This window comes from Nothobranchius furzeri, chromosome 15 (assembly GCF_043380555.1).
Source record: "Nothobranchius furzeri strain GRZ-AD chromosome 15, NfurGRZ-RIMD1, whole genome shotgun sequence".
Taxonomy (NCBI): Eukaryota; Metazoa; Chordata; class Actinopteri; order Cyprinodontiformes; family Nothobranchiidae; genus Nothobranchius; species Nothobranchius furzeri.
This window is the reverse complement of record NC_091755.1, coordinates 31,951,910-31,978,448: the sequence shown is the minus strand read 5'-3', so window position 1 is coordinate 31,978,448 and position 26,539 is coordinate 31,951,910. Positions and strand designations below refer to the sequence as shown.

Below are 26,539 nucleotides of genomic sequence, written 5' to 3'. Positions count from 1 at the left end.
ACCCACAGCCCTCGGTGTCTAAGTGCAGTTTAAAATTGGAAGTGGGCACCGGCACTCGGGAGGAGGCTGAGATATCCCCCTGCCAAGTGCCGTTGAATGAGAGCACATTACTGTTAATGATGTAAAAGCACAGTTAGAAATCGGAAAACAGAAGTTTTCATTCCTTTAATTATTTTCTACATTTTTCAGGCAAGACAAAATAATTGGAGTTGCAAAAGAGTGAGCTGGACAAGTTAAAGCAACAAGACCAAGGTATTTACTCTTCATCGTCCACTAGTACATGTTTATCTTCTGAAATAACTAACGACCTAATATAAACACGACACATCTGAGATACTCAGGACATAGACACCGAGTTTTGTGCAAATGCTGAAGGTTCTGTTTGAACAAGGGTTGGACAGGTTGATAATTTATCCACACTCCATGTGCAGGTTTTCATTGAATCTATAAAACTAATGTGGTAAAACTGCGTATAAACTGAAATATGTAACATTTTATGTATAATTTTAGCTCAGGAAAATTAAATGATCACCAAATAATTTTGAGAAACTAATGAAGTTTTTGTCTCAGTGAAACAAGTGGCTTTCTCAGCATCTCTGATGGATTCAGGCTCAGGTGATGTTGGACCTTTTAATACAAAAACACCTCTGGTCTTCAGACGTGTTGTTACTAATATTGGAAATGCCTACAACCCAAACACAGGTACTCAGTTTCAATAAATACTATTTATAATACATTAATTTGTCTGCTGTAAAAGTAAACACATCTTCCAGTAAGAATTAAGGGCAACTGTTTTTCTCCAGTCCATCATGGACACACAACGAGTCACACCCACCCTCACTCCCACTTAGTGAATATTTAGACTAGCCACATAACCTAACATGCATGTTTTCATAAAAACATAGTTTACAGGTTTTTTCATCGCACCTGTGAGAGGAGTCTATCACTTTTGTTCCACATACATGGACATGGACATGCCTCACATGCTACAGGAGCCGTGTTGTTTAAGAATGGAGAAAATACCTTCATGGCATACGAGTATCAGCCTTCCAATTTTGCTAGCACTACCAACAGTATCACACTGCTGTTGAAGGTTGGAGATGTTGTGTTTCTGCGTCAGTAGGAAAATACAAGGGTGTTTGACAATCATCATCATCACACCACCTTCAGTGGGCACCTGATTTTCACCATGTGAGCAACAGATGTTAGAAGATCAGTTGTTTTATTAGATCATTTCACAAATTCAGCTATTTCATAATGTAACCCAGTCTATCACTGCATCAACCTGATGAGGAAATATAAAATCAACATTGTTTTACTGAACAATCACACGATAATAAATCACAGTGCATTAAGTGCCCACCGCAGCCTCAAGACATGTGTTGAATGTGTCCAAGTCCATACTTATGAGCAGGGGTGCTGTAAAGCAGTGAAAGATTAGGAAGATTCTAAGGGCCCACAGCTGTCAGGGGCCCAAAAATGTTTCAAAGTTGAGTAAAAAAGTAAATGAAGTTTAAAAATCACATGTACTTTGCAGTATTTTTTCTCATTTAAGACATTAAACAAACAATCTTTTAGTCTTTATGAAATGTATATTTATTTATAGGTCCCTACTTTATTTTGACTAATTAATTTGAGCCCGGTAAAATGGTACAGTCCACCTGGCCGAGGGGCACGTAGCAGGCGAGGCCAGCTCACGCAGCAGTCAGACAGCAGAGTGTGACAAGGCTGCAGTAAATATGTCTGCAGAAACAGTCTGGGTCACAGAAAAGGAAAGAAAGAAAGGAGAAAGAGGACAGGCAGAAGAGAGGGTGTCAGTATGTCACACAGTTTTTCTCAAAGAAAAGTGAGTTTATTCAGTGAGTGGTTAAATTCAACCTGTTTGCTAGCTCTGATATCCACAGTGAGAGGAACTATGTTTAATCTAATTATGGTAAATGGGTTGTTGTTCTTGTCCCTACCAGAATCAGCAGCTGATGATATGTCAGCAGGTGTCCCCTCACAACCCAATGAACCTCAAGAAGGTGAGCAATGTAGCATGTTAGCTAGCAGCCTCATTTAAGAGGGTCTGTGGGAATCACTTAAGGCTCTCTTCTCTATCAGTACTATTACAAAGGAATATATATAAAGGAATATATATCACTGTAAATAATAAATAAATAATAAATCTTGCTGTGTACAATCAAGGCAGAATATATTTTAGCAGTGTTTTTGTTGTTGAGAAAAATGGGTTTCTAGAGACTTATATACGTATTCATGCAAAGTTATCCAACTTTAAAATTTTATGTAACCCTAACTGACTCCGGTTTGAACTGTGTGCTTTTTCATTTTGTGTCTATGATGAAGCCATGGAGACTTAATAAAGAAGTGACCTTGTGAGCAGTGAATCCTTAATTTTTATCAGTCATACAGAAATACTTGATCTCAAGAGGAAAGACAGCTGAAAATGTAGTTATGTAAAGCTTTGACACAACATGGAAAATTAATTAGATATCCAAATTTGAATTTTATCATCAAATTAAATTTTAGAATAAATAAACACAGTTTAAGGGAGTAATAGGGAAAATGAGATTAACACCTTTCAGCATGTGCAGCTTTTTCCAGCAGTGATATTGCTAATTCTGTTGAAGGAAATTCACTGTTTAATGAAAGACAGCTGGTGAAATTGATATGTAAATAAGTAAGAATGCATGTAGACCTCCATAATTGAGCAAAACTGAAACAGTAATTTAAAGTATATATATATTATATTTTTTTCTCCCTTCGAATCTGGGAGGGTGTAACCCCAGCTCCAGCTATGGACGAGCCCCCAGGGGGGCCCGACTTGATATTTTTCCATGGGGCCCAAAATCTCTGGCAGCCCCCCTGCTTTGAGAGCACCATGTGAGCACCTGTGTGAGTACACGCGCTTGTATATGTAAGTTTTCTCTACAGGAGCGTCCAATAGAGAGTGTGAGGGGCCACAGATCTGCCCCCCAAAGATGTGTAGGAGATGGAGGGAGCTCCAAGTCCAAGAGATTTAGGAGCTGCCCCAGAGCGCAGGGACCCAAAGGAGACTGCAACCAGAAAAGCCCCAGCCCCCCTCGAGAGGTGCAGAGCCCTGCGGGGGCACAACCAGCAGCCGGCAGAGTCCCGGGAGATATCAGCGGCAATGTTGTGTTCTCTTATATTTGTATTTTATAGACTTACTTGACCATGAAAAGTTCATCAACACTGCATCAGCCGAGGTATTCCTTAAATTTGAAGCATCTAAGCGGTAGTCTAATGCTATTGGTTAGTTCTGGTCGGCGCTCAGTTTCTTATTGCACGGAGCTCTGCAGGGCAGGGGGCGTGCCTAGAAAAAATTAAAAAAGAGACATTATAACATCTGTTCCAAGGACCCAAGAATTCTGAGAACACAAAGAATGGAACAAATAAAAGTTGATTCATTGCTGCTAGTTTCCTGACCGACACCAGAAAGTGAGAACACATCCCACCTGTCTTAGCCAATCTACATTAACTTCCAGTATCTTTCAGAGTTCAGTTCAAGATATTTGTTTTTGTTTTTAAATCTCTGCAGGAATGTGCTCCAAGTTATCTGTCTAAGTTACTAACCCGATACAAACCATCCTGTGCTCTTAGGTCATCACAGCAAGACTTACTAGTTGTTCCAAGAGCAAAACGCTTTACTAGAGGAGGCAGGGCTTTGTCAGTTTTAGCCCTCCAAGCCATAGAATAACCTTCCACTCACAGTCAGACAAGCATCATCACTGCTGGTTTTTAAGAGTTGGATGAAGACTCACTTTTATACAGTGGCATTCCCTCAGCACGTGAGCTTGCCATATTTTTAGATATTTTAGCTAATTTTATCCAGTTGTATTTTACTTATTTCATCTTGTTCTTTTACAAACATTCTTTGCTCTTTTGTCTGCCATTGTATGGGTAAATGATGTGCATGTGCAGCACTTTAGTTCACTTCCTGTCAATTGGAAAGTGTTTTATAAATTAAGATGATGATGATGATTGTGACGACCCTTGTCCCCTCGGTCCATCCTCTCTTTTCGACCTGAGCCTCTTGTCCCCACTGCCGAGGGTTCAGCACCAGGAACAGCACCTGAACCTGCTGTTTACACTCTCCAGCGCCCCAGCGCCAATTCAGGACCTCGGAGAGAGGCACGCCGGAGAAGACAGCAGCTGATCTTCATCAGCTATCAAGCGGCCGACAGGCTTAAAAGAGGAACGCAGCCGACAGTCAGAGAGAGCCAGGATTAGCCTGTGTTTCTCCCGAGCTCATTGACACTTTTGGCTAAAGTTAAATTGTTGCGGTAAATGTTTAGGGTTTTTCTATAGGGATTAGGCTTAATTATCCTCTTTTGTAGGATTTTCGCTGAATGAGGGTCAGTTTTCTTGTTTCGGTGGTTTTTATCCCCATAGGACTTTTGAGCCGGGGATATTTTGAGTAAGGTGGTTGTTATTTAAGTTTGGCGGAAAGCCTTTTTCATAAGCAGTTAGTCTGCTTATGTTTTCAGTTTCCACCTTTTAATCACCAGTATTACTAAGCCTTGTTTGTGCCATTAGCAGCGGACACCTTTTGTTAATAAACCCTTTTGATTTTACTCTCACCACCTCGTTATTTGTCCTCATACACACTCCTCCACCTATTTTACTGTGTTAGTCCCCTCATCCTCCTAGACGTTCATGAGGGGACGTAACAATGATAGATTGGTGCAACGCCCGCATCACTGCAGACGCAGCACCAATCCACCTATTGATCTCACGCTCCATTTTTCACCCATTTGTGAACAAGACCCCGAGATACTTATTTCTATTATCTACTTTACTTAAATCCAGGCTTGTGCCAAATGTCAGACCCAGGAGCTTACTGCCTAAATACTTACAGGTTTCAAAGTTAGATTAGGTCTGCTCCAGACTGCAGCCAGCAACAGACCAGACCGTGTGAATCCAGAAATCAAGTCCTATCTTCTTTATTCATGTTTGCTGTGGCCCTCTCCATCCTCAATGGCTGAGCTGCAGCTATCTGCATTATCCTGACTAGCTGGCTTCAGTCATGAGTGCAGACAAGAGTGTTGAGGGTCTGCCCTCATGAGAAATTGCTACTCAGTATTTTCTCCAAAAGACTGTGCCAAAAACGCCCTGACGCGTAAATAAATAAGGCATATTTAAACATCAGCGCCAGCTACAACTTCATTTCCCATCAGCCTTTGCATCCGGAAGCAGCATGATGACGTCACCAAAGCGGAGCACGGGTTTCTGCGCATGTGCTGACCCACGCAGTCCAGCCCGCCAGACAGCGGAGTCTATGAAAGCCAGCGAAACGAAACTTAACTCGTCTTTTGTCCAGAAGTTCGACTGGCGTGAGGACGCGCTCGTTGCTGCCGCTCCGGACGGCATGTGCGAGGCCTGGCTGCTGAAGTGGACGACGCCGAGCCGTTTAAAAGCAGCGGAAAATCATCACATCTTCTCAGTGAGATTGCCAAGGGATGCCTTGAATTCGCTCAGAGAAGAGTTTTGCTTCTGGAAGTTTTTCTTTTTTCCTTCTATCGATCTTCCTCTCCCGTTCTCTCTAATAAGTTCAGAATAAGAAATCAAACCGCGCAAATTGCTTTAAAGTACCAACGGCTTTCTCTATTTCCTGTACCAAAAACGCCATCGGATCATCTTGAAGTAAGGTCTTTTCTTTCAGTGTAATATCTAAGTTGTTAAGCTGTGGCCACAGCATTAACAAATATTTAGATATTTAATTTGTTTATGATTGATCTTTTGTTTGTTTATTGTCCTTTAGGAAGCGGTTTTGGAGTTGTTTAAGTTTTATTGTGCTTTGGAAGTTTAAAGTGAAAGTTGCCCACACACGCACACACACACACACACACACACACACACACACACACACACACACACACACACACACACACACACACACACACACACACACACACACACATTATAGTTTTCGGTGTTTGGGAGGACACAAGACTAAAACACACACTTATTGGGTCAGATTGTTTTACAGGATCATTTCATTGTTTCATTGTGTTTGTTTGATAAAATACGTTGGTTAATATTGATTGGCTAAACGCTTTAGAAGGAGCTGAAGTGATTATATTAGTTAATAAATGTATTGCCAATTAAGATTTTGTCTCAGGTGATTTGTTTGTGTGATATGAAATTAACTGCAGCCCGTTACGATTTCACGGAATGACAGACAAGATTGATAAGAGGTGTGGATTCATTGTTCCCTTGTTAAAAAGGGTGGTGCCCCGTGGATATTGAAAATATATGTATCTCTCATATAAGCTCTTTTATATATTATTATAAGCTATTTTATATGAAAAAATATGTATCTCTCACATATGCTCCTTATATATTATCATAAATACATTATTGTATGCCTTTTCATGGAATCTTGTTATAATATCAAAAACCTCTCAGTGCCTTTTCTGCACAAAGCTCTAACCAGCTGCTTACCTGGAAGGGAGTAACACATCCCATCTCCTGTCCGCCTTATCTCACAGCACCAACTGTTACAGGATGTTGCAGGATGTGTTCCTGGTCATCTCAAGGTTGCATGTTCTTGGGATGAATTGGTCTTTCATTAATAAGGCTATTAGCTGACGTGCGTCTGCAAGTGCAGATGGCAGAACTACGTATGTAACATTCCATAATCTGTTAATAAATATAGCTGCTGATCAGAGAATGCCAGAACACTTGGATGCAGCAGACGAGAGCTGAACGCGGGGTTCTAGCTGGAGCTGCATGTGTTCTCCCCTCTGGAGCGGTGAAAAGAGACTGGTCTTCTGATTATTTGACTCCACATTCTACCAACGAAAGGTGTTTCTCTCCATCTTCTCCGAACCTGTTTTTGGTCTAACAGAAGAAAGACCAACAAATTTTTGCGTCACGAACAGGATTTCTTCTTTTTAAAGAGGAAGGAGTTTTTGGAGGCCAATCTGACCAACCGACCCAGTGAATGGATCCAGGCACAAAAACACTGCGGTGAAAATAAGGTAAGCAGAACCTTTTCTAAAAATCTGCTCATTGGATATATCCAAAGCCTTTGTGTCTTGTATCTTAGTAACTGTGGTCCTAAAATTAATCATTGGAGAAGAAAGTGGAGACAAATTGCAGAAATAATGAGAGATTTTTTTTTGCAAATGGTTTAATGGTAAACGAGATAAGGATTTTTACAATGATGTAATGGTAAAAAGACAAGGAAATAGTACAAGACGGGTTGGAGGCCCAGGGGACTAGGAACCCCTAAATTCCACTTAAGGTCTGGGACCTTATAAATCTTCCAGGTCGTGGCTGACCACACTATTTACTGACGAGTGAATAGAAATATAACGAGGTTATATTACGCCAGGTTGGAGTCCTTAGGACGTGGGAAATCCTAGAATTCTACAGGTCCGGGACCTGTTTATGGTTATAGAAAAGTTGGGTTTGTGTCATGTTCTGCGGGTGGAGGTGGCAGACCATGTGTGGTGGTGGGTTCCAGAGGCAGATGAGCAGGCAGACGGATGTAAAAAATAAAAAGCTGTTTATTGAAGGATGGGAGCACAGGACGAACGAACATGGACAACGACAATGAACCGACAAAGACAACAACCAGGAGGGAGGTATAAATACACAAGGGAATCAGGAACACATGGGCAGAGTAATCAGGGACAGGTGAGAACAATTAGGCTAATCAGGGCAGGAGAGACACATTCAGGGAGGCTGGGGCGGATCATGACAGTACCCCCCCTCAAGGGGCGGATACCAGACGCCCACAAGCCACAAAACACAGGAGACACGAACGAAGACCAGACCAGGGCACACATGACAAGGGAACACAGAAGACGAGACCAGGGAACAAGGAACACCATCCAGGCTGCGGAGCAGGGGCCTCTTGGTTCAGGCGGCACTCCGTCTTACGACCACTCAGACGTGTCCAAGAACTCAGTCCAGGGAAACTCGCACTCGTGGACTTGGGAACAGGGGACTCGTAGACTTGGGCACAGGGGGCACGTAGACTTGGGCACAGGGGGCACGTAGACTTGGGCACAGGGGGCACGTAGACTTGGACGTGGGCACGTAGACTTGAGTGGACACGATGACTTGACTGGATACGATGACTTGACTGGACACGATGACTTGAGTGGACACGATGACTTGACTGGACACGATGACTTGACTGGACACGATGACTTGACTGGACACGATGACTGGACACGATGACTTGACTGGACACGATGACTGGACACGATGACTTGACTTGACTGGACACGATGACTTGACTTGACTGGACACGATGACTTGACTGGACACGATGACTTGACTTGACTGGACACGATGACTTGACTTGACTGGACACGATGACTTGACTTGACTGGACACGATGACTTGACTGGACACGATGACTTGACTTGACTGGACACGATGACTTGACTTGACTGGACACGATGACTTGACTGGACACGATGACATGACTTGACTTGACTGGACACAATGACTTGACTTGACTGGACACAATGACTTGACTTGACTGGACATGATGACTTGACTTGACTGGACATGATGACTTGACTTGACTTGACTGGACACGATGACTTGACTTGACTGGACACGATGACTTGACTTGACTGGACACGATGACTTGACTTGACTGGACACGATGACTTGACACGAACACTTGACACGAACACTTGACTCCAGAAACACAGGACACCAGGAACACAGAGACGAACTGCAGCAACAGGCATGGGACCCAGCAGGAACTGCAGCAGCAGGCCCAGGCCCCAGCAGGAACTGCTGCGTGGAGAACCTGCAGGCACAGAACCTGCAGGCGTGGACCAGGAAGTGGTTGAGTAGCGGGAGCGACGAGTGGAAGCCCAGCTCGGCGGCAGGTACTCGACATCCCAATCAGAGCAGGTGCACATCCGATCTGCTGGGTCCATCAGCGGAGGCCCGGGTGAAGGGAAGCCGGAGAAGAGCGGGGAGACCAGCCCTACCACACCGGAGAATAATGGCGTGCGTAGGGGGTGTAATTCCCTTGAGGCTCCAGGATCCGCGGTTTCAGGAGAAGAACGGGCCGGGGCAAAAAACAGCTGGAGGAGAACGACCCTGGCCACCCCGAAGATAAATAGGATGCGCCAGGATCTCCCAGAGGAACTTCGACCACCCCGAGAACAGGTAGGATGCGCCAAACACAAACTCCAGGCCAGAAATCTCCCACAACTGAAAGGGACAAAAAAGAAAAAATAATCCTCCAGGAACAGATGTGTTAGCTCACCACAGGTCCAGGTTTGGTCGGTTCATTCTGTCATGTTCTGCGGGTGGAGGTGGCAGACCATGTGTGGTGGTGGGTTCCGGAGGCAGATGAGCAGGCAGACGGATGTAAAAGATAAAAAGCTGTTTATTGAAGGATGGGAGCACAGGACGAACGAACATGGACAACGACAATGAACCGACAAAGACAACAACCAGGAGGGAGGTATAAATACACAAGGGAATCAGGAACACACGGGCAGAGTAATCAGGGACAGGTGAGAACAATTAGGCTAATCAGGGCAGGAGAGACACATTCAGGGAGGCTGGGGCGGATCATGACAGTTTGAGGCCCTAGGAGGTAAAGAGAACTCCTAAAATTCTACTACAAGGTCTGGGACCTTTTATGAAAGTTGGGTTTGAGGCCCTAGGAGGTAAAGAGAACTCCTAAAATTCTACTAACAAAATTTTTGGGCCTTTAAAGGTACCAAGTAACTGATAAAAGTACAAAAGCACAGCTGGAGAGAAGTTTCACTGTGTGTATGAGCTGAGTTCAGCCTGTGTGTGTGTGAGGCGCAGCAAGAGGCTGCTTACGGCTCTGGATTGAAAGTGTGAGCACTAGGAGAGTGCAGAATGCAGAGCCGAGTTTTGGGAGCTCCGTGTGGGTGGACAGCGCTGGATGATGTGTGAGTGTGAAGGCCTAATGCGGTACCAGAAAATAAATAAATAAGATAAAAAAAGAGCTTTAAAAAGTTGCAACTCGCATATGTAAAATTCACTGCAGTGCTAAATTTAATGTTTGAAGTTACACAAAATTCAAATTCTGCAATCCTGTTCTGATCAGTCTTTGAACAGAACACCATAAGTTAATAAATAAAAGGTTTTTAAAGTAACATGTGTATGTATGTGTATATATATATATATATATATATATATATATATATATGTGTGTGTGTGTTGTGTACAAGCGTGATAATCATTTGTGTGCGGGGCAGCATGTGAGTGACCCCGATCTGGGGGTGAAGTCAACTGGAGATGAAAAAGGGAAAAAACCAACAAGAAACGCAAGTAAGGTTGTAAATGACAGCTTTATTTTAGAAATATATAGATATACATTTACATAAAGTCAGACAGCTGCTAAACAGTAAAATCGAAACGGATCTGCAGAAAATAAATATTTAAACTGTTTCTCAGAGCGCTCAAAAAATTGCAATTGGATTTGCTCTAATGTTACATAAGGCCTGCTTGAAAGCATAGTAAACATTAAATTCTGAAAATAACCAGTGCAGTGTTACACAAATTCTGTGCTTGAAATATTATATATACATATATAAAGAGAATAAATAAGTGACGGACTGACTTACTCTTGTTTAAAAGAGTGTGACAAACAGAAAAATGTTGTCTGTGCCTTTGTGAGTGAGTGGAGGTGTGTCTTCCTGCATGCTGCTTTCGCTGGATCTTCTCCTGAATGATGCAGTTTTTTAATAGAGGGAGCAGCTGCTTGAGAAACAGGGTGCGTTCCATGTTTTTGCTCGACGTTTATTTCGTTCAAGAGACTGTAAAAACAATAGAAAAAGAATTTATGGTTAGTGCGATGACAAGAAAATCCTTTAAAATACAAAAAGTTGTATGACTGTGGTTATAAAGGAAGTATTTTGTCTGATTATGGGCCGTGAAGTCAGCTGGACTCTCTCTCTCTCTCTCTGTTTTTCTGTGTAACACGCAGTTTTAAGCAATTTGTGACTTTAGAAAAGATATTTTTTGGTGTTTTGGGCGTACCTTAGGCTTGTGGTTAGGGTCTTTAGGAGATCCTTCCTCTCGGACGGTCAGGGGTGAAAATGACTGGAGTTTCAGCCTGGGGACCTGACTCCACCCACTTTTACACACAAGAATCCCGTAGTCTATAAATAGCACAGGGTGCTGCATTCTGCAGCTCTCATACCTCTTAGAATCATATGATCCAATCTTAAAATTAACAATCAGTCAGAAAATAAAGTATTTCAGTTACACCCATTTATAAATATTTTGTATAGGTTTTGTAAAACTATTGCTGTAAATCTTGCTGTAAAACAAAACCCAATAATTGTCTTGCCTCAACTTTAAGAACCATTAACATTAGTGGCTGGATTTTGAGACGCTGAATGATGAAAAACAGATAAACTAATTGTATTATTTCTACCTGGCTAAAACCTGTGCCAGGCTGTTTTGAATTAAAAACTGGTAGTTATTTTCCCAAAATAAAATAGATAAATAAAAAATGAAAGGAGGGATCTTGCATTTGGGATAGATTGTGCGTAATGTTTAAAACCTGTGTAGAACTGACTTGATGATTCAGAACAAATTGTGCATAGGAAGTAGTCTAGATTTACCTTTGAGTCAATAAAGTCGACTAATTATTAGAAACCATCGTTGATTTTAATTTGTAAAAGAGAAAGTTCTGTCATTTCAACCCAATCAACATATTTAAGGAAGACGTTTGCTGCGACCTGTGGCGGCATGAACTTTACTGGGTGGGCCTGTCACAACCAGCTGCAAAGAATGTTTGGGTCTGACTTCTGTACAAAGAGAACCTGGAAGCCCCCACCAAAAGCTGTGACTTATAACATCGAGACGGGGGAGCACTACAAGATGGACAATGAGGCAGACGCTTATTTGCCCTGCTGCAGATGAAACAAAGGACAAAGGGGAGGAGCATGTGTGCTAACATGTGAAGTTTAATCAATGACGGTGGTCATCCTGGACTTACAAAGAGAGGCTCAAAAGAGACTGTCTCCTATGGTTACACCCAGTAAAAGAGTGCTTGCTGCAGTCAGGTAATGAACAAGGCTTTTTGGCAACAACCAGTTGAGTTGATGAAATGTCAGAACTGTGGAAAATTTACTAAACTACTGTAGAACATAGTTAACTGAGAAAGTTAGCCTTAGAAAAAAAGATAATAATAATAACAATAAATAAATAAATAATAGGATTAGTAACCTGGATTTCAGTCCAGCTCACCATTGGACGTCAATATAATCTTTATTGTTAGTATAATTTAAGATTTGGAAAACCGCAAGTGTCAAGTTTCTCTATGTTTGCTCTATAGCTTATTCTAGCTTTCTATCATAGCTTATATGATTAACAAAATTTAAATGAAATAGTGGTAAAGTAAATACCTCATTGTACAACAACTTCTCGGTATTCATCAGGTTTCTTAATGAATGCCTCTTTCTGGAAAAAAAAAAAGGAATTCATCAGCGTCATCACTTATTTTCATTGGTTAAGGAAACGGTGTCTATTTATAAGTCTAGGAGAACGCTTTAGGCTTCAACAGTTTTCTCCTTCGAGCAAACATGCGCAAATTTCTGGACAGTTTATAGTAGCATTCCATTCCATTCATTGCATAAAAATAACAATTAAATGAATAATTTGGCATTCAGTTGACTAAATGATTCATGGTACATCTCATCCGAGACAACAGTGTTGTTTCAGCTCCGTTGAGTTTCCCAACAGATCTAGCCAAACCTGATCCTATATTTTTCTATCAGCTGTAAGTTCTAACGTAGAAAATAATGTTACAAAATATTGAATAATGGTACCCCTCATTCGATAAAAATTATGTTCACATTTTTCATCTTGTGAAATCTTTAACATAACATTTTTAATTGGCCTTTTTGACGACAATTGGCTAAAAAATCTTTAAGTTTATCATCACAGGATAGCATGATAAATAAATAAATAACATAAATAAATTAAAATAAGAGAGAAAAAGCAAAATTAATTAAATGAAACGTAATAGTTTTAAAACGTTAAATTGATCTAAATCTGTCATGGAATCAGTGCCACTAGAAAAAGGAAGAGGATAGGGGAGTATTTCTTAGCACAAATCACGTTATTGATTTAGCAATGCAGCTTAATTTCAGACGCGTTAAGGATGATACTAACTTGTGTTATAGATGGAGAAGTAGCACAGAAACACACTTCTAAATGAGAAGATAAGGAAAAACTGCTGATAACCAATACTATGCACAAACAAACCTGTAACTGCAGTTTCCTTATTAATGAATTAACCTTAAGTAGTGAATTAATTCTTAGGATTTCTTGTGCTAGTGAGGTTCTTAAAGGAAAAAGGAAAGAAAATAAGAAAGAAGGTAAGAAAGAAAGGTAGTTTGGGCTTCTAGAGATTGTGAATTTAAATCTGGTTAGGGAATAACATTTGCTCATCATGTTTTCTGCTTTGAGGTTCATAATTGGGGTGAATAGCAGGTAAGGGACATTGGAAAACCTGAAACTCTATTTCGTTGAATTGATGGTAAAGTGGTTGTCCTAATTTCTAATTGGAGAGATCACACCGCAACGTGAGTTCAGAACAGTAGTGATGGGAAGTTTTGTTGGATTAATTTGATCACACGCTTTAGGTCTTTTTTTTCTTTCCACTGATTTAGTGTTGGGTTAAGTGGCTCGTTTAAACCAAGCGGAGACACAGACTTGAGAGAATAAGTAGTTTAGTTGTGCGTGTCCCGCTCTTGCAGTTTGAGCATTTTTCAGAAATAATCTAGATGTTTAAGAAGTGGAAGGAAACTCTTGATGTAATTACTTTATGCTTTAACTTAAATGAGGAATTTCACACTTTCGCTTCAGTCTGACATTTGCTTGGTGTGTGAGGGCACAGAGACGTGTAGGGACCGTGTGTTTGACTGTGTTTGTTTTGTTTGTTTGTTCATTTATTTATATGGGCGTGGCCGAGCCTTGAGAAACATCAACAAAGCCATTGGACTATTCTGAGTAAATTAACCAATTCAAATTCAAATTCAGGATCTTGAAACAATTTGGTTATAACCTCTAATTGATGAAGGACATCTTAAGAATTCATTGTACAAGGCATCATCTCCAGTGTTACTGGAACTGTTATAAAACCCATGCATGGTTGTGTATTTTAGTTAAATCATTTATACTCATTGAATCATTGTTGTTTACTTTATGTTTTAATTTCTTTGTAATTTTTTCTCTGTGACACAGGTGGAGATGCTGGCGGCAAAGTGGACCCCACTCATTTCTTTCTCCCACACACATTCTTACTCTCTCTCTCTCTCTCTCTCTCTCTGTCTCTCTCTCTCTCTCTCTCTCTCTGTATGTGCATGTGTATGTGTTTGTGTGTCCGTGTGTGTCCATGTCATGATTTCACTGTACCTTTAATTGCGCTTGCTGTTTGTAACTGTATGTGTCTGATGTTGAAGGTATCAGAGGCTAGGGTCAGTAAGAGTTAGGACATTTTTATGCATAACCATTAATCCCTAGGCGATCGGTTCGGGGAACTTCTGGTCCGGCCGGAGTGCGAATCTTCCTACCAACTATCTGCCAAGCTCAATTGGACTGCATAAGCCGAGAAAGCTTTCATTGGACCAAAACTACACACACGAAGATACATCGCCTTCAGTGCCAGGAGTCGACTGGGTCCTGCTGAAGGTCACCAAAAGAAAGTGGACAGAACCAAGGTGGACCGGGCCATACAGGATCACGGAGAGGACGTCACACGCTGTCCGGCTGGACGGCAAGGGAGACACTTGGTATTATTGGACTCAGTGTGCTGCCACGGAAGAGCCCCACCGCACTCTGACTGAGGTTCAAGAGGACCTGTCACAAAAAGGGAGATTCTGACCAGGAAAAAGGACCTAAGGACCAGGAAGAGAAGTAGCTGACTGCGGTAGCGTGCCAAGCTACCACTTCTGCGGGACGAGGTAGCATGCCAAGCTGCCACCACATCCTGTGGGACGAGAATCGTGACATCATCACCCCCTGCAGCTGCCTGGTGCCAGTGGAGGGACCTCAACAGGGGGAAGAAGAAACCACCCTTCAGTTATTTTACAAGGGTTCTATTTAACACCCTTCAGTTATTTTACAAGAGTTCTATTTAACACCCTTCACACGGCTTACAAAGGGTTCGTTTAACATCCTCCAATCATTCTATGCTATTATTCATTTGCCTGTTTAGTTGAGATATGTTATCACACTCATTGCATTTCTAAAAAATTTAATTCTTAATGATGACTGTGCAGATGATGTTACAGTGTGATGATGTTCAGTGATTTTGGCACGATTCCCTATCACCTGTTTATTTCCATGAGCTTTTGTTGTTTTTCTTTTGACCATTGATGAGGATATTTGTCCTCAAAGTCTCGCATGCCCGCTCTGTGCTAAGGCGTTCGTCCCGAGATCGGGAGGACATGGGGGAATTTTCCCTGTTAAAGTACAATGGACAGGGTTTTTCGCCCTCATACGGGGTGTGCATGCAATGTGTCCATGACTTGATATGTTCAGTCAATGCTAAAGTCATGTTTCATGTATTGCTTCACAGTTTCTCATAGTCACAGCTGTGAATTCATCTGTTTTTCAGTTTCCTGATCATTACATATACATGTTAGAGTTGATGTATTACTCTGGAACTCCATCTTGTGTTTTGAGATGGGTTCTTTTTAGTGATATTTGGTGTTGTTCTTTTCATGTCTTTTTTTACCGTTTATTGATCTGCTCTTTGTTGAACTCTTAAAAGAGTTCAAAAGGGGGATTGAAAATATATGTATCTCTCATATAAGCTCTTTTATATATTATTATAAGCTCTTTTATATGAAAAAATATGTATCTCTCACATATGCTCCTTATATATTATCATAAATACATTATTGTACGCCTTTTCATGGAATCTTGTTATAATATTAAAAACCTCTCAGTGCCTTTTCTGCACAAAGCTCTAACCAGCTGCTTACCTGGAAGGGAGTAACACATCCCATCTCCTGTCCACCTTATCTCACAGCACCAACTGTTCCAGGATGTTGCAGGATGTGTTCCTGGTCATCTCAAGGTTGCATGTTCTTGGGATGAATTGGTCTTTCATTAATAAGGCTATTAGCTGACGTGCGTCTGCAAGTGCAGATGGCAGAACTACGTATGTAACATTCCATAATCTGTTAATAAATATAGCTGCTGATCAGAGAACGCCAGAACACTTGGATGCAGCAGACGAGAGCTGAACGCGGGGTTCTAGCTGGAGCTGCATGTGTTCTCCCCTCTGGAGCGGTGAAAAGAGACTGGTCTTCTGATTATTTGACTCCACATTCTACCAACAAAAGGTGTTTCTCTCCATCTTCTCCGAACCTGTTTTTGGTCTAACAGAAGAAAGACCAACAATATCTCCGGATATCCTAATTAATTAATAAATTGGTAAATATTTCCATATTTACGAGTTTATTGATGAATCCAAAAAGTAAGTAAAAGCTTACAAATTATTCGTGCCCAATAATCACAACAAGAGTAAAACATACAAATACTGGTTAAAAGTGGTGACTTCCTCAAATTTTGAAGTTTTGTTTTAGCATATTTGTTTATGACTCATAAGTTGTAATTTTCATGCCATGTATTTAATTGAAATAGGAGCAATATCAGTTGTTTAATAAATGAAAAATATTTTGAATGTTTTTAATGAACTGAAATGGACAATGCAATAGGGACAGCAGTATAAGTCAGGAAGGAGAGTGGGTTGTCCAGTCATCTGAAGGTTGCAGGTTCATTTCTGGCACTGAGAGACTTCTGCTGTTGTGTCCTTGGGCAAGACACTTAACTCACGTTGCCTGCTGGTGGTGGTCAGAGGGACTGGTGGCACTTGTGCAGCCTCGCCTCTGTCAGTGCACCTCAGGGTAGCTGTGGCTACATCGTAGCTCATTTCCACCAGTGTGTGACTGTGTGTGTGATTGGGTAAATGACTGGTTGTGTTGTAAAGCACCTTGGGAGATTGTAGAACCCAAGGAAGGCACTATACAAATACAGGCCATTTACCAAAGCCTAATTTTTTACATGAAATTTGTTTATTTGGATGTTGAGAATGACAGAAATCATGCATCATGTATAAAAAAAACAGCATTTCTTTATTAAACAAACAAGTACAAAGTCCCAAGTCCTTTTGTCTTGGAGTATCACAGTAATATTTAAGTACGGCAAACAAAAGCTGCATTTAAGGCAGGAGTTCACAAAGAAAGCACAAAGCTGACCTGCAGAGCCTGACACACAAAATGGATGTAACAGTGAAGCAGGAAATCCCTCAGAGCACCAACAAACATGTACACAGGACATCAATGCTGCGCTGAGAGAGATGAGCGCCTCGCTGGCTGGACTGAAGGTGGAAGTGAAGTACTTACAGAAAGAAAATGAAGGTATGTTAACTAAATGAAGTAAAGGTTTAGGAGACCCTGATTAAAGTGTTTTAATTGTATAATTACAGATATTCAATCTTTCGTTGTTTCCTAAACTCTAACAGCTAAAACACGAGAACTGGAGCTGCTGAAACAAAAGGACTAAGGTTATGTTAACAATATAAAAAAATATATGTAAGAGTAACAAATGAAAAAATCGAAGACTTTTATAAGAGAAAAATATTATTTTTGTTAACTTACTTCATTTAAAATCAGGTGATTAGTTTCTACATGTTCAGGAAAGACAAAAGAACTGGAGCAGCAAAAGAGTGAGCTGGACAAGCTGAAGCAACAGGACCAAGGTATTTACTCTTCATCATTTATTGGTAATAATATACAAAATTATATTTTGAAATAACTAAAGACCTAATTAAAACACGACACATCTGACATACTCAGGACAACAAATATCCAGTTTTGTACAAATGCTGAAGGTTTTGTCTGAAAAAAGTTGGACAGAATGATCATTTACTCAGTCTGTGTGCAAGTTTTCATTCTTGTAAACCAAAACAATAAAACTAGTCATTTTAAAGTCATTTTTTTGCCTCCTTGTTTTGTTTATATGTGTAATTTTAGCTCATTAAAGAGAACTGATCACCATGCAAACATTTTAGAAAAATTTAATAACACAGTTTCTGTCTCTTAGTGAATCAAGTGGCTTTCTCAGCATCTCTGGTGGAATCAGGACCTTTTAATGCACCAACACCTCTGGTCTTCAGACATGCTGTTACTAATATTGGAAATGCCTACAATCCAAATACAGGTACTCAATTTCACTAAATTCTATTAGTAATATATTTATTCATCTTCTGTAAACGCATTTTTGAGTTAGAATAAACAAGATAATGTTTTCAATAAAAAAAATCTACAGGTTTCTTCATCACACCTGTGAGAGGAGTCTATCACTTTGAGTTCCACATTCAAGGACTGGGACATGCTTCACATGGTTCAGGAGCTGTGCTGTTTAAGAATGGAGAACATATCTTTATTGCATCTGGGCATCAATCTTCTCACCATGTTAATGCTGCCAATGGTGTCACACTGCTGCTGGAGGTTGGAGATGTTGTGTTTCTGCGTCAGAGCGCAGACACAATCATTCAAGAGAGTTATAATCATCACAACAACTTCAGTGGTCACCTGATTTTCACCGTGTGAGCAACAGCTTTTTAGAACAAAGATTCATAGATCATTTCAGACAATCAGTCAATTTCTACATATTCATCATTTACTCCCTTTACCACAGAAGTTGACAGCCACATTTCTGATGAACTAGTTTATTTAATCCAAACCAGACAAATTAGCAGTAAATCAAATTAGCTGAACTTGCCACATCTTTTTTTTTTACCTTGTAATGTTTTTCTTTTTTTTTTTTATTGACACTGATCTTCTGCAGCTCAATTTGCAGAACCTACTGTATGTGCTTGTTTTAAAGGGATGTTATCCAGTTTGGCTTGCTTTTAGCACCCCTAGTGTCTGTTTGTAGAAGCAAAACCAAAACCTATCTCCTCTCTGTGCGTTTGTCTTTTTAACACCTTGGTCTAACAGCTGAAATGTCTCCCAGCGTTCCTAACTGTCTAGTCTCACAGGAAGAAGATAGGAATCACAAAATATAAAAACAAAACAAAACAAAAAACAAACAAACATGAAAGCTAAACTAAACTATCAATGCATCATACAGACTACTGTATAAGTGCTGTGTTTAATCTGCATTTAAGTGTGTATTAAATAATTTTTTTTCACACTTTTACATGACCGAATTCTCTTGTAACGCATCTCCTATTCCTTTCGGGCGCAGCAATCTTTATTGTAGACCTACATGTAGTGTCACCGAAGGTCCTCTAATTTGTGGCAAAGGGCACATCTACCCAGCTGGGTCAAGCTGGGTGAAACAGTACTTTTAAATCCACAGATTAACCCAAGGAGCTGCAATGTCTGCTCAAGATCATATCCATATCTGCTGCTGTTCCATCCCAGGAGGAGGACACTTCGAGTTACGATGATAATAATTAAATAATAATAATTAATAAAACTCATTGATTTTATTGCTGTTTAATATAATCATCAAAAATGATCACTTGGTTCAGTATAATGGTATTTTAATTACATGAAATGAATTTATGCTTCGGGTATAATAATAATAATAATTATGATTATGGTTGATGATAGTAGAAGATGTGTTCAGCAAGGAAGGTCAGTTCACCTTATCCAGCTAACACAGAGTCCAGATAAACAATAACTGCAACACATGTTTTTGACGCATGATCAATGCTTTCTTGGGGAGAGAGTGGGAGTGTCCTGAGAGCTTGGTAAAACTGTAACCATCACCAGTTTCAAGTCAGTTCTTGAACCAACACCACGGAGGAAGGGAACGGCCGTCCCTAAACCTCCACCTGCTGTTCCAGTCACGCCAACCAGAATAGCTAAGAACTAACGCAACTGTAACCAGCTAACGAAGACTCTACACAGAGTCATTGATTTCTGAGTTAAGTTAAGACGAAAAACTCCTTCAGAGTTATGGACTTTGAGATGCCAATAGTTCATCAGTCTTGTGACCCACGGAGACAACCCAGGACAGATTTGGTCACATAGAGGTCCTTCTACCATCCTCATGCCCGGAGGAAATCATCTCCACCTGACATATCGGATCCGAATGGGGGACTCCGGAAAATGAGTGAGGTAGACACTAATCGACAGATAACATTTGATGCTGTTGTCTCTAAATAACTCAGTTAGCCGCAAACCATCATTTCCATCCAGAACGCTTCCAACTCTCTGAAAGAAACCTTTTAATAATTCCATCCACGCATTCAAACTCGTATTTTCATTTAGCTTCCATCCAGCCACAGGTTTGCTTTTAAAACAAGTTTAATATCAAAGCTGTTAAAAATTGTCATTAAGTTGTTATCCATGAATTGTCGTTTTATAATTGTCGTTTCAAATCTTTAAGTTTAAAATTGTTAGTAATAGAATTTCTTCATTTTTAAACTTGCCTCATTATTGAAACGAAACACATAAAAGGTATAATATTTCTGGTTATTGACAAGCAAAGATCCTAGCTTCTGATTCAAAATAACTTTTGCTATAAATTTAACTATTTAAATTAAACATTAATCTTTGGATTAAAATTAGACCAAACAGGTTGTTGTATGAACTTAGATCATACATTAGTATCCTGGATATTTATGTATGATATAAGCTTCATAGATTAATATGCTTGGTCATTTTTCAGAATCTCCAACTGAATAGCAACAGAGTTGATTCCAGTGTGCAGTTTAATTCTCTACATACAGTACAGGCCAAAGGTTTGGACACACCTTCTCATTCTATGCGTTTTCTTTATTTTCATGACCATGACTAATTACAAAGGGGCCAACAAGTGCTAAACACCTCTGACAACTTCTTCAAGACTTTTGGAAAACCATTTATAGTGACTACCTCTTGAAGATCATCAAGAGAATGCCAAGAGTGTGCAAAGCACTAATCAGAGCAAAGGGTGGCAATTTTGAAGAAAATAGAATATAAAACATGTTTTCAGGTATTTCACCTTTTTTGGTACATAACTCCACATGTGTTCATTCATAGTTTTGATGCCTTCAGTGAGAATATACCACCATGGTCATGAAAATAATCAAATCAGAAATGTAAGTCAACTAATTGTAGTTATCGGGCTGATATCTAAAAGGAATTATTATTATTTTTCAAAATATTTTTAAGATCACATTTTCTTTATAAAACTCCCCAAAACAGCTTTCTGTTGGGGGTGATGGCAGAAGAACAGTCTGCACTTAGCATAAGAAAACGTGTTGCTGTTAAATGAAACAGCCAATCATAGTAGAGCCCTTCTAGTCAGTTATAGGAGAGAAAGACAAGATCTTCCTTGGACATACTACAATTCTAAATGAAGCTTCCATGTCGCAGCGGTCTGGCTCAACACGTAATATTTCAACCAATTTCAACCCTGGACATGCGTCGGCTGCTACCGGAAGATGGGAACAGCCAGCTGCCTGCTCTAGCAACTGTTCTTGGGCAGGAGACAGAAGACGGGTATCTGCTCAAGTTTTGTATCCAGCTAGCAGCCCCACTAACATGTTTGACCAAGCATTTAAATGACACAGCATTTCCCCCAGTTAACCAGCAAAATGAAATACAGAAATATAATTTTGCTTACTGATAAAAAAGAAGCAGAAACTGTTTTGGATGATTTGTTAGTGCAGTCAATAACCACAACTTACCCTCTGTGTCCAAATAACTCCCTGATCAACATCCAAACACACAGAGGACACAACTAAAGTTCAGAAAGTCAAAATGGCCAAACATTTATAAACGTGAGGCTGATGCCTTTCCCCGGAGCTAGCTCTGAATTCAGGTGGCTCTGGTGCTCATTAATTATTCAGAATTAAAAGCATTAAATTCCACTTAAACAGAAGAATTACAAAACAATTCACCCCCCTCAGAGTTGTCACGCAAGTAAATTAGATCTATTAAACCTAAATAGAGCCTCGGCCCCAGCACTGAGAAAGCACGACCCCCTCGAGATTGTAGTCTGTGTTTAGGAACAACCAACAGTCCTTGTTGTGCTGACCGAAGGTTCCTTGTGGGAACATAAGGATGGATCAGATCCGCCAGATAACGTGGAGCCAACTCATTTAAACATTTAAAAACAAACACCAGAACTTTAAACAAAATTCTTAAAGAGACTGGAAGCCAGTGTAGGGATGCCAAGAACTAACATAGTCCTCGTGCTGCAGCCAGGATTCTGTGAGAGAGAGCGAAGATATCTGATTATCACAAATAAAGTCATTAACTAACAAAGTCTTAGAAAAAATAGACCTAATGTTCAATAACCCACATTTAATTTTTCTAATTTTCTGCTCAGTTGAGTTTGTTCTAACATTTATGAGATTTCCATGATTTGCTTTATTAAGCCTGATATTTAATCTGTGTGATTCTGGCCATGGGCAGGACACTGTCTCTATGGGGTAGTGGGTGGGTAACAGTACAGAAGCTGCAGAGGGGTGTGTTAAACTAGGACTCTGCTTCCTGGTCTGGACCCTGGGTTGTCATGGAGGACTAATAAAACTGGCCATGTTCCTGGAAAGAAGAGCTGCTCCATCCAAAGAGGGATGGATGCCATCTCTTCCCATATCAGACCAGGTTTTCCCCAAAAAGTTTTCCAATTATCAATGTAGCCCACATACAAATGTAGCCTCTGAGAGGAGGACCAGGTTTTTTAAATTCAGAAGCAAACTCTATTTTTACAAAAGGCACATCTGAATTAGTTGCTGTGTGATTTTTTTATTATAACAAAACAAGTTCAAAGTACCAGATTATACCACCTGGGAATGTTCCTGAGACTGAAATCAGTTAATATTTAACCACTGATAATAAAAGCTGTATTTAAGGCCTGGGTTATTACAGAAAGCACAAGTCTGACCTGCAAAAGACGACACTGGAAACAAAGATGCCTATTCTTTTTGCACTTTTCTTGTTAATCTGCTCTCTTACTGAGGCTCAGCTTCAGCAGCCTGACAATGAAACAAATTCATATTTGAAGCCAGCAGGTTCCCATGTAGAAGCAGGAAATCCCTCAGAGCACCAACAAACATGTACACAGGACATCAATGCTGTGCTGAGAGAGATGAGCGCCTCGCTGGCTGGACTGAAGGTGGAGGTGAATTACTTACAGAAAGAAAATGAAGGTATGTTGACTAAGTACAGCTAGAGTAACTTAATAGAAATAATACTGATGCTTGATCTTTTTTTCCTAAGTATTAACAGCTAAAACACGAGAACTGGAGCTGCTGAAACAAGAGGACCAAGGTATTGGAAACAATGAAAAAAAAAACAGTAGATGTAAAAGTTACAAATCAGAAATTAGAAGGGCCTTTTTACTTGTAAGTGCTACTTTTGGTTACTGTTTAAAATCAGTTACTTGTTTTCTAAATTTTCTAGCAAATAAAAAAGAACTGGAGCTGCTGAAACAACAGGACCAAGGTATTGGAAACAATGAAAAAAAAAACTGTAGATGTAAAAGTTACAAATCAGAAATTAGAAGGGCCTTTTTACTTGTAAGTGCTACTTTTGGTTACTGTTTAAAATCAGTTACTTGTTTTCTAAATTTTCTAGCAAATAAAAAAGAACTGGAGCTGCTGAAACAACAGGACCAAGGTATTGGAAACAATGAAAAAAAAACAGTAGATGTAAAAGTTACAAATCAGAAATTAGAAGGGCCTTTTTACTTGTAAGTGCTACTTTTGGTTACTGTTTAAAAACCAGTTAAGTGTTTTGTAAATTTTCTAGCAAATAAAAAAGAACTGGAGTTACAAAAGAGAGAGCTGGACAAGCTGAAGCAACAGGACCAAGGTATTTACTGTTCATCATTTATTGTTAAGTAAACTAATGGCTTTTTTTAAACATTACACATCTATATTAATCAGGACAAAAACAAAACAAACAATGTTCATCTTTAAAAGACCCTAGTCAAATTGTTCATGCATAATGTACAGTGAAAGCTGTCTGGTTTAAAAAAATTTTTTTTGCCATCTTCTTGTTTTTGCTTTCTGTAATTTCAGCTCATGAAGGAGAACTGATCACCATTAAAGCCTCCGCAAACATCACTGAAAACCAAGTGGAGGCTCTGAGGAGAGAAGGAGAAGGTTTGTTAACCCTCTGGAGGCAGATGTTGCAGATTTGCATTGTTAAAACCTACCTACCTACCTGGTTACTCCACAAACGTATTTCATGAGCAGTTTTTAACTCAGAATTAGCCCTGAAGGACTTAGTTGTTCATCCTTTTATCAAAACTTATTTTGAGCCTGAGAGGGTTATTATACTGTAGATACATACTGGTGGTGCTCTCTCTCTCTCTCTGAGTGTGTGTGTGTGTGTGTGTGTGTGTGTGTGTGTGTGTGTGTGTGTGTATTACTGGATTCTAAAAGGTTTTAGAACTGGACAATGGTTTAGCTTATTCAAAAATGTCATTAATACTATTTTAGTGAGACTAAACCTCTATATGCATAATTCTGAGAAACAAAGTTTTTGTCTCTCAGTGAAACAAGTGGCTTTCTCAGCCTCTCTGATGGACTCAGGCTCAGGAGATGTTGGACCTTTTAATGCACAAACACCTCTGGTCTTCAGACATGTTGTTACTAATATTGGAAATGCCTACAACCCAAATACAGGTACTCAGTTTCACTAAATACTATTAATAATACATTCATACATCTTCTGTTACTCCAGTAAAAATTGAGGGCCACTGTTTTGTCTCCAGTCCATCATGGACACGTAACTAGTCACACCCACCCTCACTCACACTTAGTGAATATTTAGACTAGCCACATAACCTAACATGCATGTTTTCATAAAACAATTTTACAGGTTTTTTCATCGCACCTGTGAGAGGAGTCTATCACTTTGTGTTCCACATAAAAGGACATGGACATGCTTCACATGCTACAGGAGCCGTGTTGTTTAAGAATGGAGAAAAGACCTTCATTGCATATGGGCAGCAGCCTTCCCATTTTGCTAGTACGGCCAACAGTGTCACACTGCTGTTGGAGGTTGGAGATGTTGTGTTTCTGCGTCAGTGGGAAAATACAAGGGTGTTTGACAATCTTCATCATCACACCACTTTCAGTGGTCACCTGATTTTCACCATGTGAGCAACAGATGTAAGAAAATCAGATGTTCAGCTAATTCATACATATTCATCATCCCCCCCCCCCCCCCCCCCAATTATAGAAATGAACAGCCACTTTTCTGATGAGCTAGTTACCAGACAAATTAGCAGCACATCAAATCAGCTCAACTTGCCTAATTTATTTCTTTTTACCTTGCAAAGATTTTATTTAGCTCCATAGCTCCATTATTTTTTTTCTGGAACTGCGCTGCTCTGGGTGGCTGCATGTTGGAGTAGCACTGTTGACTATATGTAAGTTTAGCCTTTTCTTGGGCATTTTTTCTTCTAGTTTCTCAAGAAAAACTGTATTTTTTTGGACACTTTACATTTCTGTTGCTGGTGCTGTGAAGCTTGGAGGATTTTTACTGCTTTTTTTTTTTAGCTTTTTTCACTTTTTGAGCATTTGTTATGATGCGTAACCATGGCAACAAGCTGGTTTACAATGGGAGCAGCTGATTAAGATTGGAAAGGCTGAAATAATACCTCAACTGAAGCCACAAATCCCAAATGAGCTAAAATGCAAGAAGCGTGGATGCAGAGCGGGAGCAAAACGGAGACAGAGAAAGAGGAAATTCAAACCATCTCTTCCATCGATCATAATGGGCAATGTGAGATCACTGGCCAACAAGATGGAGGAACTCCAAGCCCTTTCAAGGACTCAGCCAGTTTTGGCAGTTTCGGAACCGCTGGAGGAGATAACGCAAAGAAGGATTCTCCAGAGAGTCAAGAAAATGATGGACAACCCTGAGCATTCTCTTCACAAGACTGTCCAACAACAGAAGAGTGTCTTCAGTCAGAGGCTTCTTCAGTTTCGCTGCAACACTGACCGCTACTGGAGATCCTTCCTGCCAACAGCCATTGTAATATACGACAACTCTTTGATGACTTGATTATTATTATTATTATTCTGAGCTACTACAGCAATCAATTTCCCTCTGGGATTAATGAAGTATTTTTGAATTTTGAATTTAATTGAATTGAATTGAATAGAAACTGATGGTCATATACTGCTCAATTCGTAGAAATGAACATGTTTTATACGCTTGAATGACTTACTGTATGTGCTTGTTTTTATGTTTTAAAGTGCAAAGTAAAATCCTCATTTAAGTAAACTGCATTTGTAACAAATAGTGATGTGTCGGTCGCGAACGAACCGACTCTATGAAGTGAACGACGTGAGCCGACTCGTCATTGGGAGCCGTCCCCCCTTCCCCTCTTGCTTTGGTGAAAGCCACAAGCGATTGGTCAACATGTGCAACTGCATGTCCAGACTGTCCACACACAGAGCAGTAGGGGCGGGGAAGAGGGAGGATCAGACTCAGACACACAACAGAGCACATACGGGCAGAGGAAGATGAGAGGGAATGAGGAGGAGGAAAAAGGCGAGCGAGAGAGA

The 26,539-nt window shown here is 40.1% G+C and overlaps 2 protein-coding genes across 5 annotated transcripts in view; both read left to right on the top strand.

Moving 5' to 3' along the window:
• Positions 1-16,307, top strand: part of LOC139061583 (involucrin-like) — a 63,362-nt gene extending 47,055 nt beyond the window's left edge. Inside the window, exon 10 of the mRNA XM_070544691.1 lies at positions 190-16,307. The gene's annotated coding sequence lies outside the window, so the exon portion shown is untranslated. The remainder of the gene's footprint in view (positions 1-189) is intronic.
• A 6,562-nt stretch (positions 16,308-22,869) lies between these two features.
• Positions 22,870-26,255, top strand: LOC129164829 (complement C1q-like protein 4). Of its 4 annotated transcripts, none has more exons than XM_070544688.1 (7): positions 22,870-23,164; positions 23,235-23,285; positions 23,418-23,633; positions 23,766-23,828; positions 24,038-24,121; positions 24,515-24,646; positions 24,843-26,255. In XM_070544688.1, exons 1-7 carry the CDS (start codon positions 22,927-22,929, stop codon positions 25,124-25,126), a joined length of 1,068 nt encoding a protein of 355 aa, XP_070400789.1. In that variant the 5' UTR covers positions 22,870-22,926; the 3' UTR covers positions 25,127-26,255. The 4 variants fall into 4 exon arrangements, with proteins under 4 accessions (XP_070400789.1, XP_070400787.1, XP_070400790.1 ...); XM_070544686.1 differs by having other exon boundaries at positions 23,394-23,633; XM_070544689.1 differs by lacking the exon at positions 23,418-23,633 and having other exon boundaries at positions 22,872-23,164.
• The last annotated feature ends 284 nt before the right edge of the window (positions 26,256-26,539 follow it).

What these genes read in the sequence shown, in the direction of transcription:
- LOC129164829 (XM_070544686.1), top strand. Translation starts at nt 22,927, where the DNA reads ATGCCTATTCTTTTTGCACTTTTCTTGTTAATCTGCTCTCTTACTGAG. An exon ending in GCTGAAACAAGAGGACCAAG is followed by an intron (nt 23,286 to 23,393) that starts GTATTGGAAACA and finishes GTTTAAAATCAG; the next exon opens with TTACTTGTTTTCTAAATTTT. An exon ending in GCTGAAACAACAGGACCAAG is followed by an intron (nt 23,634 to 23,765) that starts GTATTGGAAACA and finishes TAAATTTTCTAG; the next exon opens with CAAATAAAAAAGAACTGGAG.